Source organism: Eleutherodactylus coqui, chromosome 2, assembly GCF_035609145.1.
Source record: "Eleutherodactylus coqui strain aEleCoq1 chromosome 2, aEleCoq1.hap1, whole genome shotgun sequence".
Taxonomy (NCBI): domain Eukaryota; kingdom Metazoa; phylum Chordata; class Amphibia; order Anura; family Eleutherodactylidae; genus Eleutherodactylus; species Eleutherodactylus coqui.
In genome coordinates, this window is record NC_089838.1 from 22,794,403 (window position 1) to 22,821,856 (window position 27,454).

The following is a 27,454-nucleotide window of genomic DNA, read 5'->3' on the forward strand; positions in this document are numbered from 1 at the left end:
AGAGAAATACCAGTTGACGTGTATCAGACATTAGTGGAAAGTATGCCACGGAGAGTATCCAATGTCTCAAGGGCCAAAGTAGGCCCCAGTAAGGGCTCATGTCCACGGGAGAGTTTGAATTCCGGGATCCACGTGGGGCACCAGCGCGGATGATCCGGAGTTCAAGCCACCCATGGAAAATCATGGGTGTCCGCAACTTAATTAAAGCATAAAGACTTGTTTTGTAGACCTTCTGGTCCCACAGGGATGACTTCCATTGAAGTCAATAGAAGCCGTCCGATCTGCGTCACAACCGGAACTGCCACTCCTGGCGTTCTGCTAATCCCGCGGGAAAGCAAGAGATTAAAAAAAAAAATATCCACTGCGCATGTGTGGGAGGCGTGCTGTTCAGCAGGCACACCCACATGCACGGAGGAGAAGACGGACCAACCGCACGCATCCAGACTGGTAAGTAATGTCCTCATGCCGCAGGCAGGGTAGGATTCCGCAGCAGGGCTCCCGCCCATGGAATCTGACCCGCCGGTGGACATGAGGCGCAAGTGTTAACATATGGAAATAAATACTACTTTTGATTCTTGCTCAGGTGTCCAATGACTTTTAGTAGGATAGTGTACTTCAGTGACCACTCGTTTGAGCTGTACTGGCAGCTATAGTTTCCTAGTAAGGCTCTTCTCACGATTCTGTAGACAATGCTGGACAAAATAGCTCAACATACAGCACTAAAATAACAGACACCATAACAGAAATTTGCTGGACCCCAAAGCCGAAGAGATCCGTCGGGCGCCGTTAGTATCAGTTACGATGGATTTGGCAAATTCAGAATTTTGGTTGTTCCAGAAAACTGGAAATGATTAGCGCAGATTTGAACGGAATGTCAAAAATATGGCAACACATCGGGGAAGACACAAGGACTTAGTTTTATTATTTCAGGTGGAAATGTTCTTGAGACATCAACATGATGAAGCAACTATCGACTGTTTCTTAACCGTATCGCATTATGATGAACAAACATTTCCCCTGAGGGAATAATATAACATAGCAGATGAGCTCAGATTACAGTCATGTAATATTGCACGACGAGGAGCCGTTCAAATTCACTTTTTCTAATGCCAGTAATTCCATAAATGTAAAAAGAGACAGCGAGGGGAATGATCAGAGACAGGTGGGATCGGGGGGGAGTGCATAGTCCACAGTCAGTCTCTATATTACCGCTAATATATATCAGATTTGTATAAGCAGTATCCTGCGGCTGGGGCTCCTACCAGTTTATAATTGACTCGTTGACCCTTTGGAATTTAAAGATTTGTCTGGTTGAAATTACTTTTGGAACGGGAATATTCAGCTTATATATAAGAAGAGGAGCAATGGGAATTCTTACCTGATTATTATGAGGCATCCCGTACAGTGCTTCTACCAGATCTGCGGCTCTTTTGAGGATAACTTCCTGCAGAAAAGCAAAATAGCAAATATTACAATAATATACATATATTATCCCGTGGATAGGTGATAAGTGTTTTTTGTGGGATAATCTCTGTAAAAGCCTAGGAAAACTGGGTGACAGAAGCTATCCCTATATATACACACATACAGCATATACATGCACAGATGTAGCAATCATTGACTTGACTGTTGTCATATTAGTATGAACATCAGAGGGTAAATTATTGAGGCACTGGTGCAACTTGTTGGCAGCTGATTATTCTTCATAGGTTGAAGCCTAAATAAGCTTTATTTCAAACCAACAATATTTCGCGTTTCAAAGTTTGCAGACCACTTTATCAGATAGTTGGATGATTGTGTAATCTTATAACTATATATATAGTCCTCAAGGCCCAGTTGCAAAAAAAAACATGCAATCGCACCATTGGTGACCAGCAGTAATAGATGACCAGTGGTGGGGCAGTATTTTTCAATACTGAAGAGGCCTGCAAACCTCGAAACGCGTAACCTTGTTGGTTTGAAATAAAGCTTTTTTGAACTTATCCCCTTGGCTTCAGTCTCCTAATAGTAATCACCTGCCAACAGGTTGTGCCAGTGCCTTACTAATTTACACTGTGACATTTATACTAATGTTTAATGGTTACATGACCTATGGTCGACCAGCGTATTAGGCCAGCGGCACCCACTTCACACCACTACAACTATGTCTCCTAGGCCACAGTGCACTCGTTTGTACTATGTACCACTGAATCCCCTTTGTGGGTGCTCTGCCCTACTCTTCTCTTGGCACATCGTGATAACCACATTGTAGTATGATAAAGTTGGGTTATCCAGTCATAAGACATTAAATGTCAAGCCCCGTGTGATGCAGAGTGCTAAGGTAGCAGAAAGGCAGTCCAAAGCTCTTGCTCACCAGGTTGCAAGTTCAATGCCCGCGTGGTTCAGGTAGCCGGCTCAAGGTTGAGTCAGCCTTCCATCCTTCTGAGGTCAGTAAAATGCGTACCAAGCTGGGGGGGGGGGGGGGGAATAAATAAATTACCTGAAAGCTCTGTGGAATAAGTTGGCGCTATACAAATAACAAGATTTATTTATTATGTGTGTTATATCTGTGCATTGTTATATTGGCCAGTGCTTCTCTACATTCCTAAGATAAATACCCCTATACTCTTCAAAGCAGGGGCGTAACTATAGAGGATGCAGGGGATGCGGTTGCACCCGGGCCCAGGAGCCTTAGGGGGCCCATAAGGCCTCTCTTCTCCATATAGGGAACCCAGTACTATAAGTAAAGCATTATAGTTCAGGGCCCTGTTACAAGTTTTGCATCGGGGCCCGGGAGCTTCAACTTACGCCTTTGCTTCAAAGTACCAGCAAGGTACCAAAGTACCTCCTACTAGAAGCATATTAGGAGTACCCATGAGATACATTGCATATACTCCTTGAGGTAAACCAACTACGCAAGTTGAGAACACAGGCCGGAGGTCTCTAACCCGTGACTCTCCAGCAGTGGGAAAACTACAACTCCCAACATGCCCCGACAGCTTGAAGAGCACTGCTCTGGGCAGAACTAGTGGAAAAGCTTTCAGTTTCTATACGGCATTACAGTTTGTACAGATCATCCATCAAACTCCCTTTTGTACTGGAGTTACCGAAGTCGAAAGTCAGAGCAAAAAAAAAGTTACAGAAAGTTCAACGAGACGAGGAAAGAAAGTCACTGCCCTTCCCCAAAAAGCAAATTGTTATTCTTCATTCCATAGCAGTTTCTCATCAGAAAATTGAGATCTAATTGCATTCATTTTGCTGTCACCATAAACCTCTCGCAAACTCTCGGATGACACGCTTTTAGATACATATTAGCATTTCTTCAATTTAAAATTCCGCACCATATGAAGATGAATTGCTTCACAAGCTAGGGGAACTGGGCTGGCAGATATGGGAGGGGTATCTTTGTTGCCAAGTAAGTACATTCGCCCCTCCACATCTTTAACCAATTTTAACCCTTTGGTTATTCTTGCATTGTTGACAAGAGTCGTTGAAAGCCCGTCTAATTTTATTATTTATTGGCTTCATCCACTTGCGTAAAATTATAAAATGAATCAGACACATACAAAAAGTAGAGGAAGAAGATATTTAGCTGTGATAATTACTAGGATTTAGCATTGCCTTATGCCTCACTAGTCAGTTGGAAGCTCACAAGGCAGTGTAGGGTGATATGTTGTATGTAGGGTGACATGCCACTGCAATGCCATCTGATGGCCAGGTAAGAAATCTGGACCCAACGATGTGCAGCTGTACTCTAAATGTCTGCAATGATCGCATTAATGCTATTACTTTAGATATTGTGGTCTGGTATCCCTATAGGGGTCATATGGAATCACATGTGATTTAATGTGAAGGTGGCGTTCCAATTGCAAAAGTGGTACATAGTTTCTCTGCTATATAAAAATTTGTATGCAGTATTATGAATTCAAGCTATTTTGCGATACTGCATGACAATTAGATGCCTACCCTAAACTGCTGAAAAATTGCAATAGAACACTTCATAAGATACAGTTGCAAGAAAAAGTTTGTGAACCCTTTGGTATCAGCTGGACTACTATATTGATTGCTATTAAAGGGGTTTATGGACTTTAAAAAACATGACCACACAATGAAATAGCAAAAGAAGCCAAGCTCATTTGTCTTCTCTCCCAGGAAACAGCGAAAACGCTCTGACAGCAAAAGTCAGGTGACCACTGCAGCCAATCAGAAGCTGCAGCATCACCATTCTAAACTCCTGGCATCATGGCGCACAGGATGTGATCACTGATGTCAGGAGAATATGGCTTCTTTTGCTATTTTATCGCTTGGCCAACCCCTTTAAAATGTGTTCTGACAACACACAAAGAGCTGCACCGCTCATGTCTTTTATTGAGCACACCGATTAATCACCTACAGTGCAGGCAGAAAAGTTGGTGAACCTTTGAATTTAATAACCTGCAGATACCCTTTAACAGAATCACCTCTACCAAATATATTTCCTGTAGTTGCGAATAGCATTTGCACAATGTTGAGGAGAAATTTTGGTCTATAAATGTGTTACAGTTCATCAATATTTCTGGGATGCCTTGAGTGCACGGCCCTCTTCAGGTAAGCTACTTCATATCCATAGGGTTAAAAGCATATTCCCATACCATAAACCAGCGAAAAATTGCATGGAAAGACACCACATAAGATACAGGTGCAAGAAAAAGTAAGTGACCCCTTTGGAATCACCTTAATTTTTGCATTGATTACTAATAAAATGTAGTCTAATTGTTATCTAAGTCACAATTCTAGACAAACACAATGTAACTAATAACACACAAACATTTACTCCGCTCATCTCTTATATTTAACCCATTGAATAATTATCCACAGTGCAAGGAGAAAATGTAAGTGAACCCTTGAATTGAATAACCTGTAGATCCCCTTTAACAGAATTACCTCCACTAAATAATTCCTGTAGCTGCTAATAAGAATTGCATAATGCTGGATTATAACTATCTTTTAGTTCATCATTATTTCTGGGATGCCTTACGTGTACAGCCTTCTTCAGGCAAATCACTTAATCTCCATAGAGTTAACATCAGGATTCTGACATTTTTTTAGTAACCAATGCAGAAATCGAAGTAACTTGAAAGGTTTCACTCTTTTTTTCCCTTTAACTGTAAATTGCCTAAGCTCCAGCCTAAAACAGGATCACCTAGGTGAGAACACCTTACATAGGGTTTACTTAGAGACAAGACTGGGGGCATCTATATGGGGGCAGAAATGTAACTATAGGACATCAAAGTGAACGAATATTTGCTAGTGGGCTGAGAAAATAAGCCGTATAAATCTGTAATAAGCACTGGGTTTTCTGGATTATTTTTAATTAGCAACACCTAATGGGAAGGTAATGAAAATTGTGCGGTGTGGGCTGTATGTTTTTGATCTATAGCTCTGTGCTGTTATCAGTGTATTATATCCAGCCCGGGGAGGAATATGTGTAAATAGACTTCGTGAAACTTTGCTTTATTAACCGTGTTGTAAAGAGAAAACTTATATGGCAAAACATACTGAAGACTCCGACGTCTTTTCTTAATCCCGTTTAGAGACATCATAGATAATGACCGAGATTTCAGGAACGTGGGAAAGTTGTCAGCACAGTGTTAGCTACCCGCAGAAAATTGGTGATAATTTTGTTTTCTTTTTTTGCTAGCTGTAATTTTCTATACTGCCTCGCTTTACTGTTGATAGATCATTTATTCCCTTTAAAGGGCAAGAAGCGCTTTATGGTCTTGAAGGGTAGGATCACTAGTACACTGGAAAAATACATAAACTGGAATTCCCCAATGTACTTCTATTAGGCTGTATTCACACGCAGTACTTTTTGGAAAAAACACCACTACACTTTTTAATGCAGTTTTTTTAATCCAGCCAGAAGGGAAACTACGCTGAATGGTCACTTTATCAGAGACACCCAACTAGTAGCATGTTTGACCTTCGTTGGTCTTTCAAACTGCAGCAGTTTATCATGGCATCCACTAGTATCAGAGAACCCGGCATGTGCCAAGAAAACATCCCCTACGCTATCAATCTACCTCCACCAGCCTGAACTGTCGACACCTGAGAAGAAGGGTCCATCAATTCCAGTTGCTTGCTCCAAGCTCTGACCCTGCCATCAGCACGGTGCAACAGAAATCTGGATTGATCTGGAGATACTTTTCCACTACTCAGTGATCCAATTTCTGTGCTCTTTTGCCTATTGGAGTCTCGTTTATCTTAGACAACAATGGCGCTTGAACTTGTCCTCTGCTGTGATAGTCCATCCATGCTAAAGAATGGCGAGTCGTGCACTCAGACACATTAGTTGGAGCAGAGTTGTATTGAGCTGCAATTTGCTTGACTGTGCACTGCCTGTTCATCTGAACGATTCTGGACATCCTCCTCTGACCCCTTTCATTGGAGTTGTTTTTTTTTGTAGCTCCCACAATGGAACAGCTGAACAGCCAGCAAAAATGCTAATGTGAAATGGCCCTAAAACCATGAGAAAGACAACCATAAGTTCTGCCGAATCAACTGCACCAAGATACCGATCTCCGCTACATCTGTACAGTATTCTTTAAAGTTACTTGGTGTCAACTCTAGGTGAAAAAAGGATTGTATTTGTCATTGATGGGAAAAAGTGAGAGTGAAGAGCGACTTAGCGGAGTCATTTAAGGCTGAATAAGACAGATTGGTACATGCGGTAGTTTTGTAAAGTTAACCAGCAGTGCCTGGCTTGCTGCCCTAGAGTATAGTGACCAGAAAATTACAGTCCCTCCGTGTCACCGCACTCCCAGCGAGGGAACGGGCCTGAGGCGTGTTTGTGTTCAGGAACTAATATATTGCCTTTCAATCAGAAGAGAGAGGCGAGGAACAAACAGGCAAAACATGCCGAGTGGGTCAGAAAAGCAATAAAGATTTTTACAGAGCTGTCCAAGGTGCTAAATTCCCTCAATAATGGGATTGGCACTCTAGAGTTAACCTCTCATTTACTGCTGGAGTGGAAAGCCGGCTAGAATGTCATTGCATGTTTACCTTGAAATGTATATTTTATGACATTATGTTAGTGGATTGAAAGGGCACCGCCGGCGGGGCAATTTCCAGGCTCAGGCATGGTTTAAAAGAGACTTGGAATATTTATGGTGATTTGCGTTGGGTGGAAGGATGAAGGATTGAATTGTGTTTGTTGACCTTACAATTACCGAAGGTGATTTCCCTAAGCAAGCCATTTACTCCGCACACCGCTCGGAGGGACGCAGCACCCATTACGATTTATTTAATGCTCCGACTCAATGCAAGGGGATAGATTGCGTTCTGCTTATTCCATCCATCCGATGGTTAATGGCTGCATTTTATTTTGTGCTGCTTTTCAGGAATATGAGAATGGATAAATAGATGGGATCTTCTAACACATGCTCTCACTCCCACCCAACAGGCAAAAGTAATAAATACAATGGCTTTTTTCCCCCTCCTTTGCTTCTTTCCATCAGCTCACACAATACGATAAACACAGCTGGTTTACATTACATTTAGAGGGGGCATTATGAAAAGCGGAATCCCAGCTAAATGGAGGCGAGTTCTGGAAGCTTAGCCGTATCCCACACAATCAATACAAGGAGGGTCACTAAGTCTGCGGCCCACCAGATCCTCGGCACTCAGAGGGAAGAATTTCCTGTTTTGCACCATCCTTGGAGTGGAGAGATGGGCGCCGCTATAGATTCAACATCAATATGTGCATTTCCAGCACAAGGTGTAATATAGAGTGTAGTAAAAAAAAAGAGTGATCCAGTGCAATATATAGGATAGTATACTTGAATGTCAAGATATGGATGTGCTACATGATGGTATGGCATATGGGGACCCTGAGACCTGGATTTCAATTTTGTGTGGTGGCCCCTGTAAGAGATAGAGAGTAAAACCTAATTGCAAAGTTGAAGAGTAGCATGTGAGAAGCAGAAATCTGCTGACCGCTACTCTCTAAGTCCCGTGAAACTGCTGCTATGGCTGAAGTAAAGAAAGTGTATTCAAAGTGTCCGCCTCCTGCTACGATAGGGGGAGATCATCCAGGAAGTCATCCAACATTGTCTGTAGGAGATTCAGGTACCAATGTTGAGAGTTCTTGTAATTAACACAGGTGGAACAATAGCTCCATACATGTATTGTAGCAGAAGGAGGCCACTTTACTTAAGTACACTTAAGTACACTTTCCTTACTTCAGTCATAGCTGCGGTTCCACGGGACTTGGAGAGACGCGGAATCTGTTGTTATTCTTCAATTTTGCAATTGGGTTTTTCTCTCTCTCTCTCTTACACAGGCGGAAACACAAAATTGAAACCCACATCCCAGGGCCCCATGCGCCATGCAATCATATAATGCATCCAGGCCTTCCAATTCAAGTACACTATCGTTATATAAATATAGGACCCCGTGTTGAGAAACAGTGCTGGACCAGTTTTTTTTACTATAGCCTATATAATAATCAGATTATTTGTAATTGCACGTAGGGGGCAAATCTGGTCATAGGCCCTGTAGAGCTGAGCTTATGAGAGGGAAGTGCTCACAGAGGTTACCATACTCTGCAGAGAAGATGCACTTATGTATTAAGGAACTGCATTCACAAATATATATTGCTCAAAAAATTGAAGGGAACACTTAAGCGTATGGGGTTACTCTGAATAGTTAAACTGTTGCTATGGTGGCAGACAGTAAGATGCGCCAAAAATTGCACCAAAGTATGATATGCATCAAAAGTTGCACCAAAAGTTTGGTGCAGCTGAACTGAGCATGCCCAAAGAACACTTAGTGATTGGCTAAACAAACAAAAGTAAAAAATTTTGCTGCGCCATAGGAGAGTGCAGAGTTTGGGACAGTGAGCCATATGGACTGCCAGAGCGCTGCAGACTAAGACAGCAATAGTCTGAGGTGAGCGTGGAGACTGAGAGCACAGAGTGATTGGCAGCGTGTAGAAGATGCTGTCGGAGCACCAGTAGAGAAAGGCACAAAGAGAGACTCGTGAGAGGTGCTGTTAGAGCGCTGTGGAGTGAAGTTGCAATGGTCTACAGAGAGAAGAGAAACGGCAAGAGCCATTACAAGGGGCTCTGGTTCTCCTCAACTGAGAATCACAGACTGGGTGGGTCAAGCATCTGGACAGCGACAAGGATTCCTGAAAAACATGGTAGAATCATCCTCCTGACCTTTGACTAGCCTGGTCTGGTGGAAGCAATGATTCCCATGTGATGAACTGTAAGTGAGGCCGGCCTCACAAACACAAACATTAGGTGTGCACACCATTAAGGTCATGAATAGTCAAATAACGGCCTGTTACATAGTGAAGTGCCATGTTAAGGAATTTGGACCAGTTAAAAAAAATCGCCATGGCAGTTATGTAGAACAAGCATGGAAGCCTACCTAGTAATCTGGAACTTGGATGCTGTGTTAGCAAGAGACTGTGCCATTGATAATAAAGCATTCATCTTATATAGGCAAACTGTAAGTTACATGATTTATATCCTTGATCAATGAGACTGATCTAGTTAAAGCATTATTGATACTGTTTTCTGTATTACTGTTATTTTGTATTGTGCATAGACTATTACTGATCCTAGGATTTAGTTAACCAGAGTTAGCGTCAGGTAAATCCACATTAAAAAAAGTTAACCATTTTCTTGTTATTAGAACATTTCTCATTTTCATTCCTTTGATCATAAATAGACATTGCCTGTTTTTGTAACTCCTTCTGCTGCATCCTATTCTGAATCTGCGTTGTAATACCAACTACCCACAGCACAAGCATCACAGTATAACCCCAAGTCACTTACATTGAGATATCAATCTGTCCAGTGAGCAAACAGAAGTGATTATGAAACCATTTTTTCACCTGCTTCTGTGCAAAAAAAAGTGACATCAGGAGCACCAGAGAAGCAACAGCAAGACACCCCCAAAAAGAGAATGCTGACAATTTCTCTCTCCTCCTTCCTGACTGCTTCTTCTATAGTTCTGGGTATTGCTAGTGTCCATGTCACTACTGGCAGCATGAGGCGCTACTTGAAGCACAATCAGGTTGCCAAGGTAGTGCTCCTCCTCCAGAATGGCACATCATCCATACATGCCATCACACAAAGGTTTCAGGAGCATGAAGCAGATAGGACGCATGCCATTACATGAAGACAGCAGGACGGGGCTGATCATCTACAATAGCGTAGAGCATGTGACTACTGCAGCCAATCAATGGTCAGATGACATACTACTGACATCACCGCTCAGTGACGGGAGTCATGATGTCAGGAGTACAACATGTGACTGCTACAATCACTGATTGGCTGTGGCGAGCACTAGCATTATGAGGCATTGCTTTTGCTTGCTAGTAAAGAGAGACCGTCAGAGACCACTTGATCCTCAGCGCTGCATCACCAGAGCAAAGAAGTTTTTCCTATTTTACGTTTTATCACATTTGCAGGGATTTTTTTTTTTAAAGCTCCACCCAGTTTTCGCTTTTCTATTCCATTTTGTAATAGAAAAACGGAAATAAACCATTTCTGTGATTAATCCTAATTGGATTTTTAGGCTTTCTGTTAGTTTCCGCTTCATTAGTTTCATGTTTTTTTATTTTTTTGCAAATGCTATTTTTCAAGTAAAAAAAATTTGAAAGCTAATGGAACAAGAAAACAAATGTAAAGCCTAAAAATCCCACAATGGGATCCGTCACAGAAACAGAATAGAAAAGCAAAGACTTGGCAGAAAGATGTGGCACAGGTGTGAATGTAGCCTAACCTCATTAATAACAGTTGTATACATCTGTATGAAGGAGCTCCCCCCAGTGGTGCTCGCAGGCAGACAGAATATTAGTATTCTATGGCAGGAACTAGAGAATTGTTCTTATATGCAGATCCAACTCTAGGTTGATAAATGCTGCCACCTTTATACTCTGGCCCACGAAAACTTTCTTGATTGCCCCAACCAGAGACAAATGCAGCAACTCTACTTGCTGTAAATGTAATATGGGGGGAAGTGACATTTTGAGGTTAACTGTCATCACACTAGAATTTTAGGATTTGTAGGATTTGAGCTATAAATTCTCTAGCGAAGGCTGAGTATGACGTAAATATAGAGGGGACACACACTAACGTCTGTGCAGAGGTGACAGAGAGTGCTGTAATGACATGGGGAGCATGTGGTTTCCATCGCTATATCACTTTTATTCTCCATTGTGGTAATGCACTTTCCCCTTTTTACACCATGCAGAGTTATGAGCTGAAGTTGTCAGCAGGCTATTATAATTATATGTGTGAAATCTTACACCTGTAAACTTTTCTGTATTGTCAAAAATTTAAATTAACCTCTGTTGTGCCAGGATGGCTGCAGTAGACTAACACAGCATTGCCTCAATCTGTCTATGATGCAACTGGTTATAGATACACTGAATGGCCGCTGTATTAGAGGCCCCCATCTAGTAGCAAATTGAACCTCCTTTGGCCTTTAGCAATTCAGCAATTTGTTGTGGCATCCATCCACAAGTATTGGAGGACCCCATGGTACCAAGAAAACAACCCCCACACCATTACACCATCATCAAGAGATTGAATTGTTCACAACTGATAGGAAGGGTTCATCGATTCATGCTGCTTGTGCCAAATTCTGACCTATCAGCATGGGGCAACAGAAATCTGGATTCATCTGTCTAGGCGATGTTTTCAATTGCTCAGTGATACAATTTTTGCACTCTTTTGACCCCTGGAGTTTCATCTTTTTGTTTCTCTAAGGCAGTGTTTCCCAATGCCGGTCCTCATAGAGTCCCAACAGGTCATGTTTTCAGGATCTCCTATAGTAAGAACCCCTATGGCAATGTCTGATGCACTGACAATAATTACATCACCTGTGCAATACTGAGGAAATCCAAAAAACATGACCTGTTGGGAGGTCCTTGAGGCCTGGAGTTGGGAAACATTGGTCTAAGGGTTTGAACTGGTCTACTGTTGTAAGCTATCCATGCTAAGAAACGACAAGTTGTGTGTTCAGATATGTTAGTTGGAGCACCAATGTTGTATTCAGCTGTTCACCACCAAAACGACTCTTGACATCCACCACTGACGCCTTTTGTCAACGAGTTGTTTGTGTCCACAGGATCTCTCTTTGCTGGATACTTTTCGCAATCACACCATTCTTGATATACTCTCTACACCGCTGTATGAGAATACCCCACAAGGTTGTCAGTGTATGAAATCCTAGCCCTGGCTAGTCTAGCACCGATGACCGAACCTCGTTGGAAGTCGCTCAGATCGTTGGATTTTCTAATGTGGATTCACACAGAAACTGATCCATGAAAACTTGTCCTTTATTTAACCCTTTCCAACCCACTGTCTGATGTCTGAAGATATTCTGATTGAAGGCTGTACAACTCCGATGTCGGAAGACATCCGGCAGGGTATTCTTACTGTAGATTACTGGTCACTCTGTTGTCGGGGGGCCTCTTCAGCATGTCCCATACCGCAGTACTGGCTCTAGCTAGAAGATGTCGCCATTGTATAATGGCAGAAAGAGAAAGCCCCCTAGGAAACCCTGAATCCAAAATTGGATTGCAAAGGGTTAATGCTGCACTGCAGGGTCATGGGTCTAATTTCCATACAGGGAAGCTCCAATCACTGCCTCTAATAAAGTGTATATTATCTGGTCTTATCTACTATAATAATAGAATGAAGAATGTCCATAGTTTCATAGGGCTAAGAAAAAACACAGAAACCCTTGCCCACAAGTTGGGTCTGGTATTACAGCTCAGCCTTATATAAAAGAACACAGTTTAGTTGCAAAACCAGACAAGACCTAGAGACAAAAATGGCGCTGTTTCCGGACCTTCTTTTTTAACACCAGACATCCCCTTTAAATAGACATCAACGGTAGACCTCCATTTGTATATTAATAATGCCCCACTGGTTTATACAATACACAAAGAGCACGAGGTAAGTTTAATGTATCCCTTTATATGCCGAACATCCATAAGAAGCCCAATAAATCTGATTGGCACAAGAACAAGCCCCGATGCTTCGAGATGAATGATTTGCTGTGTGATATTATCAAGTTCCGATTTCTGTCCTATTCCCTAAGCTGCTCCCTTCCATCCCTGCTGCTCAATTACTGTCCCGCCTGCAATAATAGACTTGTAAGCGCTGTTCCTTCGATCGGCTGGCCTGTGCACAGCTGCCTGGGACAGATGACTTTACAATGATGGATCACACAGCACAGCCATGGTGCTGAGCTCTCAGCCCCAGGGAGAGACACTAATGAGCCAGAGCTCTGCTTCCAGCCAAGGCAAAAGATCAGCAGCTAAACTGAGCCCCAGAAGTGTCTGTCTCCGAAGACTTCTCAAGACGAGCAGGTGAAGAAGACGTAGCGGCCCTGCATCACTTACCTTCTATAATACCTGCTGGGGAGGAAACTTGTATTCTAACGCCAAACGAGCCCTTTTCCAATACTCTGATCAACACAATTTATTGAAAATGTTAGCTATTTTTCTGATACACAGCTCCAAATCTCCAGCATAGGTATAAAAGATAATATATTGGCTACCTGCAGCCACCACTAGATGGAGCTTGTGAGCTTACTGCATACATAAGACGGTATAAAGTGGGCTCCCTCTAGTGGTAGCTGTAAGTAGTCAGCATGTTATCTTTTGAATCATTGTGCATGCACGGGATTTGGAGCAATGAATCCGAACAACAGAGCTTTGACGGCTATAAAGATTTACTAAGGAGTTAATTTACTAAGGCAGGTGTTTTTTTTGCTTGCACAAATACGCAGGGCATGCACGCGCAAAAAATACAAGCACACATGCACGCAAAAACGCGACGTCCATCGCACAAATGCACTCACGCCCGTGCAAAGCTGGCCTTAGCAGTATGGGTACAGCCCCTATGACTGCTATCAAACACACGCTGGCACTTCATGCCCAACTTCGTTTTGGACGCTCCTGAATACCACACTTATGTCAGTCAGTTCAATAATTGCATTTTTTATGTCCATAATTCATTGTCCAAGTTCTATTATTGCCCATATTAATCCCATATTTCCCCATAAAACTCAATGGAGCCTGAAACAGCAGTGACACATGGCCGAGCTTACAAAATCAATATGGACGTAAAAACGAAATATTTCGAAGACTCAATGTCTGAATTATCTCTGTGTTAAGAAGGCCTTATGGGCCTGGCTCTAACTGCCCCTATTCTAGCCAGTGTGACCCTTCCAAAGACCCTCCTCCCTACTGGCCTTTGTGCATGACATTATAGAAATAACCTCTTTGTATGAATGGCCAAACATTCTCCATTAACTAAATGGCGCCCAACGTGGGCAGTGCCAGCACACCTTCTGCTTTGCATTTATGCCCCAAGCCTGGTATGGCATATAAACACAGGACTACTAATGAACAAGCTGTGTGCATCTTCCCACACTGGCATCTGCCCATTTTCCCTTGTTGGGCATACAAATTCCTGGCAAGCGGATAGAAGCCGCGGCGGCAACTAAATGGCTGATTTACCAAATTGCAATGAGTTGAGCTCTCACCAAGGCTGTCGCTTCTCTGCGGTGCGGCTAAATTGTTCTGTGTTTAAATATTCAGCATGAGGCTAATGTGAGCTGATGAACTGAGACTGCAAACATTCCCTTTCAATTGAGACGGAGAGACAGAGCTGTATCAGATCATAAGGCCGGGCCGGGGAGGCGAAAATGATTTATATTTAAGGATCTTGGTGACGACTCCCATTATCGTAACCTGGCTATTAATTGGCTTGGTGCTTGAATTAGTAATTCACAAGTGCGCCGAGGAAATAGGAAGAAAGCGGCGACTTCTATCCGCTGATCTCTCACTTGTACTGCAGCAGTTTGTGGTCTCGTATTATATATTTTACATGCTGCCATGCTCGTCTATATAATGCTGCTGGTATGTAGGATCCAGAATCTCTGTGGTGCAGTATCTACTTCTCACCAGCAGGTGTCGTAGCTGCTAATTTATTTCCCAGGGCACACAGGTGAGCACTTATTACAGGTGACTGCTAGGAAAAAAAACATTGATGCTACACAGAAAATAAGAGATAAAAATAAATGGGACTTTGAATTGTATATCTTCAGCATGGCCAATTTGTTGTAGAACGACATAAGGAAATGTGCATCTGAATCTGCGGACCCCCTGAACATAGCCTCCGTGTGCACTTATGTAAGATGGTTTTTGTCATGCGGTTTTGCCATAATTTGCATAACTGTTGCAAAACGTCATCCTTTTTGTAAATAAAACTGCAGTTTTTTTGTAATGTTTTTAGCGCAAAAGTTTATAGGACTTTCTAATGTTAAAAATGCAAGGCATTGTACGGAAATCGCAAGTTAAGCTTTGCGATGGGATAAAAAGGACGAACTTGCAATTTTCACACGATGCGTTTTTAACATTAGAACGTCCTACTGACTTTCGAAGTTAAAAAATTGTGGCAAAATCGCGCGAGGACATCATAAGTGGCAGCTATGTTTTTGCAAGAAAAAGCAGCGCCGACGCTCAAAAACCGCAGGAAAAAAAGTCCCGATTTCGCCGTGATTTTCTTGTGGCGATATTGCAATCCCCAGTGTAAAGGAGCCCTTAGGGTGATTTCACATGGCGCTTTTTACTCCTTTTTTAGCATTAAAATAAAACGCACTCTGCACCCAGATGTTGTCTTAATGAGGGCTAACCCCTAGAGATGAGCGAGTATACTCGCTAAGGCACATTACTCGAGCGAGTAGTGCCTTAGTTGAGTATCTCCCTGCTCGTCTCTAAAGATTCGGGGGCCGGGGAGGGTGACAGGTGAGTTGCGGTGGGGAGCGGGGGGAGCAGGGGGGAGAGAGAGATCTCCCCTCCATTCCTCCCCGCTCTCCCCCGCCACTTCCCGCCCGCCGCTGGCCCCCGAATCTTTAGAGACGAGCGGGGAGATACTCGGCTAAGGCACTACTCACTCGAGTAATGTGCCTTAGCGAGTATACTCGCTCATCTCTACTAACCCCCATTGCCGTACGCACAACTACGCTCAGCGTAACGGAGCATAGCTGTACCAGAATGAGGGAACTTTCTTGCCCTTTGCTGGATTTTGAAACTCCGCGCCAGAGCGCAGGAGTTTGAAGAAAGAGGCGGGAAGACAGCGGCTGCCCGATCTTCCCAGCACCATGTATTCACTTTGTGTGGGACAGATAGGGCAGGTCCTATATTAAAAGTACGTATAAAAGTACGTTCGCGTGACATTAGCCTCATACGCACCAATACAGCCCATGGGCATTTGAGATATTCGGCAAATACACATCTGCAGTGTTATTTTCCGTCCTAAAAAAATGGAAACCTGACAGAATGGAAGCAAACAGAAGCCTTTCCCTTTGCTTTCCATTTTTTTGAAGCCTCATTGAAATCAATGGGGAAAAAAAAGGGATATTTTATATCAGTTTCTCTCCTTCAAAACCAGAGCAGACCTGAACTGACCCTAACGCAGGTGTGAAAGCAGCCTAAAGGCGATGGAACAATTAGGCACAGACCCTTTTCCTCTAAGGCCCCATCCTAGCGGCACATGAGCCTACGTGGTATGTTATCCCTTGACAAGAGCCAGATTCTCGTTGTGACTGAATTGGAAAGTAGGGGGGTTGTCTACTTCAGGGAGGCTTCTCTAGCAGCCCGAGTGGAGAGGCAATGCATTCCGCTCCTTAATATACTAGGACAGGTACTTAGAATTGGAAAATATTGTAAATTTCCTCTGAATAAAAAATGTCCACAAAATATTCGAAAAGGTCACAAGCTAAAACCAGAGCTGTAGTTGAGTCGTACGGTGTCGGCCATTGACAGAAGTAGGACAAGGTAGAAAATCTAACATCCTAAATAGATTGTGACTGGAAACTGTCCTCACCGGGCTGACTGTGAAGCAAATACCAGTAGGCCTCAACTAGTTTCCCCATCCATACATGTGGTAACTCATAGCAACCAATCAGATTGTAGCTGTTATCTTGTTACTACAGTATGTAAGGAGAGATCTGATTGGCTGTTACCTCATATTAATGTCCACATCTCAATACACGTGGTAACTCATGGCAACCAATCAGATTGTAGCTGTTGCCTTATTTAGGGTTCGTTCACATCAGGTTCCGTTGCTGATTTCGATTGGAAAGCAGCGCTATATTATCCTATAAATATCGACAAAAGGCCGGACTGCTCGCTAGAAATCGAACAGACCCCCATTATAATCAATGGGGGCGTTCGGTTCCGTTATAAGTCAGCGCCATTGAGCCAGGGGGTGCAGGCAAAAGGAATCATCGAACGCTGATGTGAATGAGCCTTACTGCATAGAAGCAGCGATCTGATTGGCCGTCTGTTACCTCATATATTATTCCACATCTCAATATTACGCATTTGTTTCCTTATGGTTGTGCCGATGCGTTACAACTGATGAACATGACAAAGCTCCTGTCATCCGGGGAATGATTTAATGCAATTAACGAAAATGCCTTTGCCCAAACAAAGAGTTAAGGCTGGTTACTGAGAGCGAGCGAGAAATGCCAACGTCTCCTTTTTATTGATGTTGTGTTGCCATAACAACGTAAATATGGCAGATGACACAAACAGAGATGCTCATCTGGCAGTTCCACTGAGCAGAGTTCACATCCCAGGCTTCCATATGGACGCTGAGTGTATGGTAATGAGCGGACCATATGGTGACGGGAATAAATTCTGAACAATTGTGCTGTTACTGCACCAGTGAGCCGATGGGACGGAATCTCAGCAAGAATCGTCTCCAGCGGAGGCCGCTCCCGTGTGCGCGCATGTAATCACACATGTATGTAGGAGCACGCCCCGCCGCACAATACACAACGAGACTCTTAACCCTGCACCTCCCGGGATACACCTGGGCTACAAGCGAATGAGCACTCGGGAAAGAGGGTGTAAACGGTTAAAGCCTGCCTCCATTCATGAGCGACAGCGGTTCATCGCAATATCGCACTTTGGCTAGATTGTATTCTCTAAGCTGAGATACGGGACGGAATTGTCCGCAGAACGCAGAGACGATGTGGAATTTATCAATTAGGGTACACATAACAGAAATGCGCAAAATTCACAGATTTCCACAAAAGAGTCGAAATCCGCAGCTGGTTTCAGGAAGATACCTCGCTCCCTCTCACCTCTTTGCTCTCGGCGCTTCCCTCACCGGACACCCGTCAGCCTGTAATACGCACAACACCGCTGGTCACTTCCGCATCACCTGACCAATGGCGCTGTGCTTACTAGAGGCCACCCATTTGGACTCTGTATTGTAAGCGGAAATGCTACAGATTTCGCCGCAGAATTTTTCGTAATGTTTCCGTAAGCATACTCTTAGGGCTCCTTCGCACGAGCATATAAGCATATTCACACTTGAGATAGGAGAAAAGAGCCCAATCACGTTCTCTGGCGAGCGGATCCACGATCCTTACTGAATTTGTCCAGCTGCTGACCCTGTTCGCATTGGCGCGGGACACACAGGTGGGGCAGTCTAATGAGTAGGCGGGCCAGCCTACTTAGTAATTAACACCGCAAAATAGCAGTGTTAGTAGCGTGATTTCGTGCTCACAGGTGCGCATTTGCGCACCCCCATAGACTGGTATCGAGCCTCTGGTGTGCAGATACGCAGAAAAAAAAAGAGCATGTCACGTATTTTCATCCGCGGTAAAAACACGATTAGAAAATCGACCAATATGAGTGAACATATTGAAACCTATGGGTTTCAATGGTTGCGGTTACCACAGATAAATTTCGGCTGCGGAATTTAATCTTGTGGTTTTGCACGTATTTTAACTCTTTCCAATCTACTGTCTGACGTCTGAAGACATTCTGATTGAAGGCTGTACAGCTCCGATGTCGAAAGACAGGGTATTCTTACTCTATATTGCTGGCTGCTCTGTTGTCAGGGGCCTCTCCAGCATGTCCCATACTGCAGTACTGGCTCCAGCCAGCAGATGGTGCCATTGCATAATGGCAGAAAGAGAAAACACCCTAGGAAACCCTGAATACAAAATTGGATTACAAAGGGTTAACAGGTGCGGAATTCAAGCCCCATAAGGGATAACATTGTGACGCCGAACTGTTCTGCATCGGACGTCCTGCAGTAAATGCGCAGTGGACAATTCTGTAGCTAAAAAATGGTGTTTGGCCGTGGATTTACCAACAGATAAGCTGCAGATTTTAACCCTTTATTAAAAATAGATATTTGCTGTATCGTAGTGCGGGAAAAAAAAATTACTGCGCGTTTTATCTTTTGACGTTTCCTCGCATCAGATCGCCCATTGTTTTCAGTGAGGCCGGCAAAGTGTAATGCATTGCATGGTTTCCCATTAAAAACAATGGGAAATATTCAGTGATCTTCCACGCTTTTAGGACCGCTACTTCCCTGACGTGATGACACAAAAAAACCTTGCATCCGCAGGAAATCGCACGTTGGCGAGTTTCACAGCCTGCTATCGCACTCGCCCGTGTGAACTTAGCCTTACAGATTTCACACTAGGGCTCAGAAACTTCTGATTACCCTCTTTGTAGCAAAATAAAGGGAATTACTGGGGAAGCATGATGGCATCGACCAAGGGCCAATATCTGCATGGAGTCTCCCCATGCTTGGGTGGGTTTCCTCTGGGTGCTCCGATTTCCTACAACACTCCAAAAACCATTCAAATAGGCAAATATAGATTGTGAGCTCCCAAGGGAACAGGACATAATGTGGACAAACCAACTGCGGATAAGGTTTTGTGTATAAGCCACTCCTCTGTATAATGGTCATGCCCCCATAATATCAACCAAAGCATTCCTATTTAAGACTCTATTCCAACATAGATCCTGCATGCAGGACTTTTTTTGTCCAGTAAAATGCCGGACGGGATGACAGGAGGCGACAGGATTATAGTCAATGGGGTCCGTTTGGCGCCATTCAGTCTTCTATCCTAGAATGGAACCATTCGTCTAGGGATTCCGTTTTTCTGCTGTCATAACAGATCAGGAAAAAGGAATCCCCAACGTAGATGTACACCTAGCGTAAGGTGTTATAGTGACCCCAACCATAAAATGTCCCTAAACATAGTATCAACATAGTATCCTCCATACACAGCGCCACAACCATGCTCAAGTTACAAGCAAAGACTACTATCCTGGTGGTATGGAAAGCTTAGAACATGGATGGTCCTCTCCACAGAGCCACGTTGAGTCCTACCAAGAGCAGGTTGCACCCGGGCCCAGGAGGCTTAGGGGGCCCATAAAGCTTCTCTTTTCCATATAGGGCGCCCAGTACTATGACTAAAGCATTATAGTTGGGGGCCCTGTTACAGCATTGGGTCCCAGAAGTATTCAAGTTACGCCTCTGAGTCCTGCAGAGTATTAGTGGTGCCTTAAATAATCCTAACTATTTTCCACAAGGTCTGTGGGCCAAATGATTGCAAAATCTAATTTGATATATGTTTCCATTTATCTGTAATTGCTGTAACCTTATTTATATAGTGAGAGTAAGCTCCCACGTTTCGGGCATGTCGTCCTTCTCTCTACCCCTTTCTCCTGTCAATCCAAATGGGAAGCCTCGTTTTCTGAAGCCAACCAAAATCTTTTCATTCCAATACCCTGTCATCTCGTTCTAATCCCCGGCTGTAATGGCGTGTAATTGTATTATATTGTATAATTCATAGAGCGCTCTCCAAAGACCTTAATGCTTTCAATCACTGCTGCACTCCGAATGACCAAAGATTTGTTTTCTCAATGACGGTTGTGGTGGGGGGGTTATAAATATATATGATGGAGGGATGACAAGAAAATATGTGTTAGCAGGTGGAAGAAGGACCCACATGCTGAGGTGTACAGGACAATGTGTGCATGGAGGAAGCAGAGCGGACGTGGGGGGATGTGGTGACACTGGGGGCGCGGGTGAGGAGTCTACAGAGACGGGTAGAGAGGAATGTTATTACTGGCAGCACGAGCTCTATAGGAACTGGGAAATGATGTCATTTTACCTTCCTTCAAACTGCAGCTAATGATAGTTTCATTAACTGGATTAAGGGATTCCTGGTTTAGTCATTTCAAAAACTATGTTTCTAATGTAATGCGGGCTGCCAAGATGCCCCGCTGGTGTCCAGGCCTGGATTTCCGAAGCAGGGACATAGGCCATGGTTTCTCTTGGGGAGGTTCAGTAGTGCTCTCTGCTTACATTTCCTTTATTTGACCCAGTTATTTTTTTTCCTTTACGACAACATTATCTGTTTGTTGTTTTTCATTTAGTTTTTTTTTTCATTAAAAGGGTTGTCCAAGAATAGAAAAACATGGCTGATTTTCTCCAAAAACAGCTCCACACCTGTCCACAGGTTGTGTGTGGTAGTGCAACTCCAGTACTGTGATATAGCGTATATACGGACCTGTTTGCAATCTTCTCACTTGGGGGTGCATTTCACCTTCCATCTCAGACAATAAAAAGGCTGGAAGCATGCTCAGCCATGAAAGGGGCCATGAGGGGCATTAGGATTAGTAAACCAAGGCTATGAGAGGACACTTAGTACTACTAAACTGAGGCCAAGAGGGGCATTTTTACTAAAAAGAGTCATCATGAGGGACGCTATTACTTAATGGAGGCTTTATTCTTGAATGGAGGCTATGAAGGGCATTATTACTGAGTGGCAGCATAAAAGGGGCACATTATTGACACTTTCTATGAGGGGCCTGCAGGGAGCACCAAAGGGATATACTATTACTATGTGGGGCACATGGCATTATTCCTATCTGGGGCACTATGATTGGGGAGATTATGTAGAGGTTTGGAAAACAAAGACAGGTGGCTGGAAAATTGAGGGGTCAAATATGTATATGTGTCAGATTCTGCAGAGACAAGTTGTGACCGAGAGAAGTCATCATGCTGGTCTGGGCCGGATCGAGAAGGAAAGGGAAAATGAACAACCCCAGTCATAGAGGACATCTGTGATCACAGGAGATAACTGTACTGCAATGCTATATGGACACTGTATTGGGGTAATATTGGCCTTTGTATATTGTTTTTTTTTACTGTAACACTATGGTGGTATTTTGTTGTCACAGTCTTGGAGTATAATTTGGCCCTCATGTAGTGTTATTATTGATAATATTGATCTTTTGTAGTGGTTATTCAGTACTAGTATGTGATGGTAATATGTGATAATAGTGTGGCAACATAATTTGGCCTCATATAGTGTTATTAATGAAATATTTGTCCTTGTATAGTGGGTTTTGTTCAGTGACAGTGTGAAGGTAATTATACAGGTAATGATGATACCGTGTGTGGGGTTTTATTTCACTTACAAAATAAAACATAAAATGGTTTCATTTCTTTTTCAACTGTGTATATTTTTTTAAAATAAACTTTATTAACATTTATTCCGACATTTATTTAGTCCCACTAGGGACTTTACAAATGTGATTGTTTGATAGTTCTGGGAGATGAGAATATAACTCAAGCTATGGCAGGTATTTTGTAGCCCACCAATGTCTATTCCTGATTCACGATGAGAGTCTTTCCCCTCCTGTGCCTATTCCCCGTTCATGTAGAGCTGCTGATACTGACGGTGCTGCTTCACGGGCATGGATGCAGTACAGTTATAGAGGCTTCATTGGGATGAACTTGGTGGTATGGAGTAGATAAATATGGTCAATAAATATGGTCCGCATAAGTGCAAATGCTCTGTACCCATGGTACCTATGGTGGCCACAATGTGGCTCGTAAGCCTACAGATGTAGCAAAGGTTAACTTGATACTTACCATGTTAATTAATCTGTCATACAGAACTGTATACTATAGTAAATAATCTCTTATAGTACTATAACTGTGGACAAATATTATTTCCTCTGTTACCTTAGGAAGTCTTTCTGGGTCTCCCGGATGCCTGGGTATCACTTTCTGCAGCCTTTGGAAGCCATAGTCGATGGTTGGTTCATTTAGAGCTGAAAGAAGCAAGCAGAGTTTTGTCATTTCTGTGAATCACCAGCTATAAATTTTGCTCAAGGTCAATATGATGTCAATAAAGCCATTTATTTTAGTAATCCAACCTGTTTACAAGAGGATCTGCAGCAGAAATCTAAGGCTGACACTCGGATTTCTGCAGCTGATGTCCTGTAGATCTGCAGGAGGATGAGCCCCGTTTAAGGCTTTTCTGTGCAGAATCGGCAAGAAGGATCAACACGCTCATTTATTGAGAATCCGCTGCTAAATTTTGTTGTAGATTTTGCTGTGGATTTAACCCCTTACAAAGAAAACTCCTAATACGATCTGATTTTTGCGCTGACTTTTTCCATTGCATATGGGTGGGCTGCTGAAAACTCCACAACGATTTATTGTACTTTAAACAGTGTATTTTCAATGCAGAATCCATGATTTCCAAACATGATGTTAGCAGCCGACATTTGGCACCTATGGCGTTTTGGTTTTGCCACAGTGTCACTCAGGCTTTAAGGAAATGTATCACCCCAGCTCTCTCCTCCCTCCAGTCCATGTTAATTCTTTAGTTTTTACAGTTTTTTTTTTACCCTGGAGTCAAAAAAAATGGCAGCTTGAGAATGTATTTCTGCCCACAAAACCACAGTAGCCACACTGTCATGTGATAGTCAAACTATTAAGAGTTTAGGACTAGAGATGAGCGAGTGTACTCGCTAAGGCAAACTACTCAAGCGAGTAGTGCCTCATGCGAGTACCTGCCCGCTCGTCTCTAAAGATCCGGCTGCCGGCAGGGGGCGGGGAGCGGCGGGGGAGAGCGGGGAGGAACGGGGGGTGGGGGGGGAGATCTCTCTCTCACTCTCTCCACCCCCTCCCGCTCCTCCCTGCTCACTCCCGCAACTCACCGCTCTCCCTCGCCGGCACCTGAATCTTTAGAGACGAGCGGGCAGGTACTCGCATGAGGCACTACTCGCTCGAGTAGTTTGCCTTAGCGAGTTCGCTCGCTCATCTCTATTTAGGATCTATTCACATCGGCATATTTCCGGTCCATGTACTATACATTTCTGCAACTGACCGTGCGCGTACAGATTAAGGTAATTGAGAATGGGGTTCCTATTTGTGCGAGATTTTCTCGGCCCTGTGAAAGTGGCCTACGTCATACGGACAGCGCACTGACCCAGTACATTCATTGGGGCATTCATTCAGACATGCATTTTTTTGAAAAAATGGCAGCTTGTCCTATTCTGGTCCAATTTCTTGGATGACAGTCACCCACTCAAGTCAATGGGTGTCCAAAAAAGAAGATGACATTCGTTCATTGCTAAGCAATGCTACAAAAAAATTAAGCCTACTTCCATTCCAGATGGATGAAACGTGGATACACCTAAAAGAAAATATATTAATCTTGTTACTTGCATAGCGCCAACCTATTCCACAGTTCCTATCAAACTGGGTACCTTATTTTATTGACCTCAGTCAAACTCGAGCCAGGTACATGAACCACACGGGGATTGAACTCACAACCTTTAGGTCGTGAGCGAGAGCGTAGAACTACTTTTCTGCTGCCTTAACACTCTGTGCCATACGACGTTGAATTAAAACTTCCATTTTTCATAGACACTTGTCTCAGAAAGCCCTAAGTACTCCTTAAGAAGTAGTGACTCCACCATGTAATGTTCTCATGCCGCGGTCTCACTTTCAAGCGGGTTAAGCAGTGTTTCTTTAGGACAATAGGAACGTAGGAGTTATTGCTGCCTCGGTTGGCATGAGAAGGATCTATGTCACTGACAGCTGATAGAGATCATTTAACTCATCCACCATTAAACATGATGCGGGGATTGGCATGCTCTCCCCGTCTCTTTCCCTCCCCGCATTTGTCCATCTATTAAAAAACACAAGAGCTTCAATGAATTCAGTTCTCTCTGAAACGTAAAAAGGGATTATTAACGAAATTGTGTGAGATTCTAATTGACCCTGCGGTAATGGAAGGCGTTGTAATATCCCTCCCTAATCTTACTGCCCCCTCTCCACCGACAGGTAGAGAATTCTCTGTATTTTTTTAAAAGGACATTTAAATTGAAAGAGACTGAGTGCAAGAGCGTAATTACACCAATAAAATCCTTTAACTTGTCAACTTGAAAATCTAAATGGCGATCAATCATTTCTACGAGAGAAATAATCCTTAAAGTCGTCTGATTGACAGCTCATACTTTCGTATGTAAAAAGAAAAAAAAAAAAGAGTTAAATTAAAAAAAAAAGAATGGAAGCGAGAAATATATAAAAAAAAAAAACGTCTCCGGTAAAGTGGCCACAAATCCATTTACAGAATACAATACTTCACATAGGTGAGTAAAAAGCCAATAATTACTTCTGTGAATGCAGAGGCATCAAGATAAGTACTGAAAACTTGGCGAAACTTTTTTTTTATATATATATATATTTTTTTGTTTTTACATATAATGGTTTTGAAACATTTACTACGGAGTCACACGACAGCGCCGAGTTGTAATTGGCGAGAAAGCGTGGGTTGAGTTTGTGTGGACCAAACTGTTATTCACAACCTCGCGTTTCCGTGGGATGCGGTGATATCACTGCGTCTACATAATGTGTTTGTTGAAAGTAACTGAAAATCCCCGAAGGTCACTTGATGCTACACAACATGAAAAAATCTCATTTACCCAGGGTGTCTATCCAGTGTTGCGCACTGATGAAAGGGGGCGCCAAAGAAAGGATGAAACTGGGCTCCTGATTTTAGGGCTGGCTTTCCTCATCCAGGATAAAGGGGCTTTGGGCTTGTTTCCCCTCTATGCCCTCTTAAGGGGAATCTGCTTCCAAGTTCCGTGGTTTGGGCAGCAGGGTGGGTAAGTACAGTGTGGCCATGTATGTCTTCTTCTGAAATGCTATGGCGTTTCAAATACACATACTTTACAGTCTCACTCGGAAGGGACCTTCCAGTCGAAGGGGAGGGCTGCGCCAGCTTCTCCCTGCCCGCACCGTGCAGACTAATAGCTTTCTTCCCTTTTGTGTATAGGGAGAGCCAGAGGCGTAACTTGAAGCTCCTGGGCCCCAATGCAAAACCTGTAACAGGGCCCCCAACTATAATGCTTTATTCATAGTACTGGGCTTCCTATATGGAGAAGAGAGGCCTTATGGGCCCCCCAAGGCTCCTGGGCCCGGGTGCAACTGCATCCCCTGCATCCCCTATAGTTACGCCCCTGGGGAGAGCTCTATCAGTCTCCATGCTGCGGGAAGGGAGAGTCTGGCGCAGCCCACCCCTTCGACTCGAAGGTCCATTCCATCTCCCTTCCGAGTCAGACTTTCACATATGTTTATTCTGAATTGTCACAGCATTTCAGAATAAAACCTACACGACGTGATGTACATAACCATCCTGGGTTCATGTTGCTCGTGGTTTGGGCAGCATGAACCTGATGACAGAATCCCTTTAATGGCCTGTGTGGACATTTTTTACCCTGTTGACTGTTATGCAGTTTCTCTAGAATTCTTGTACAAGTCTTTCCCTCCCAGTTGCAAAGGTGATAAGACCAACAGGGTTGGACTTCTCTCAAACTATGGTCTGATTGTTATCTAAATCACAATTATAGACAAACACAATCTAACTAAGGGCTTTGTACAGTCAGATTTGATTTTCCGAATCCGGGGACAGCAGCTGTTCCCGGATTCCGCAGCAAATACAGCTAATGGCCTTCTATGGAGAACCGCTGCTTCCTGCACACGAGTAGAAATTTCTGCTCGTGGCAGGAAAAACGCAGCATGCTCCATTCTGTTGGGTCTTCGATCCTGCGGCCCTACTTCAGTGATTACTGGTGGAGGGAGCATCGTGGTTTGGGGCTGCATTGCTACCTCACGGGCATGCTGTAATAATTAAGGGAACAATGAATTCTAAGGTGTGCCAGAAACAATGAGACAATGAAAGGATGGCTATCCATGACCTCAAGCTAAAGACATGTTTGGTGATGCAACAAGACAATGACCCAAAGCAAGTAAATCAACAAAAGAATGGTTGCCAAAGAAGATTTGTGTTTTGGAATGGCCAAATCCTTAATCGCATTAAGATGCTGTACCATGACCTAAAGAGGGCTGTGTACACAAAGCATCCTAGAAATATTGATGAACTGAAACACGATTGCAGGGAGGAATGATTCAAAATTCTTCCTCAACATTGTGTACATATAATTTGCAGCTATGGGGAAGGAGGCGATAGCTGCTAAAGAGCGATCTACAAGATATGAAATTCAGGGGTTCCCTTACTTTTCCTCCATTGCACTGTGAATGATTACTTATTGTGCTCCTTAAAAAAACATGAATAGTGCAATCATTTGTGTGATATTAAGTAGATTGTGTTTGTCTGTAATTGTGACTTAGATAACAAGTAGACCACATTTTATTAGTAATTAGAGTTGAGTGAACATGCTCGTCGGAGCTTGATGCTCGTTAGAGTATTAGCATACTCGATGGTGCTCGCTACTGGAGCGAGTACCATGCCGTGTTCGACCCCTCCTCGT

At 43.3% G+C, this 27,454-nt stretch overlaps 1 protein-coding gene across 2 annotated transcripts in view; it reads right to left on the bottom strand.

Moving 5' to 3' along the window:
- Positions 1-27,454, bottom strand: part of EBF1 (EBF transcription factor 1) — a 368,977-nt gene that overhangs the window by 9,857 nt on the left and 331,666 nt on the right. For both annotated transcript variants that reach the window (XM_066590478.1, XM_066590477.1), the window contains exons 11-12: positions 22,851-22,939; positions 1,379-1,444 (exon numbers count right to left, since the gene is read on the bottom strand). In XM_066590478.1, coding sequence (XP_066446575.1) covers positions 1,379-1,444; positions 22,851-22,939 — 155 coding nt within the window. The remainder of the gene's footprint in view (positions 1-1,378; positions 1,445-22,850; positions 22,940-27,454) is intronic.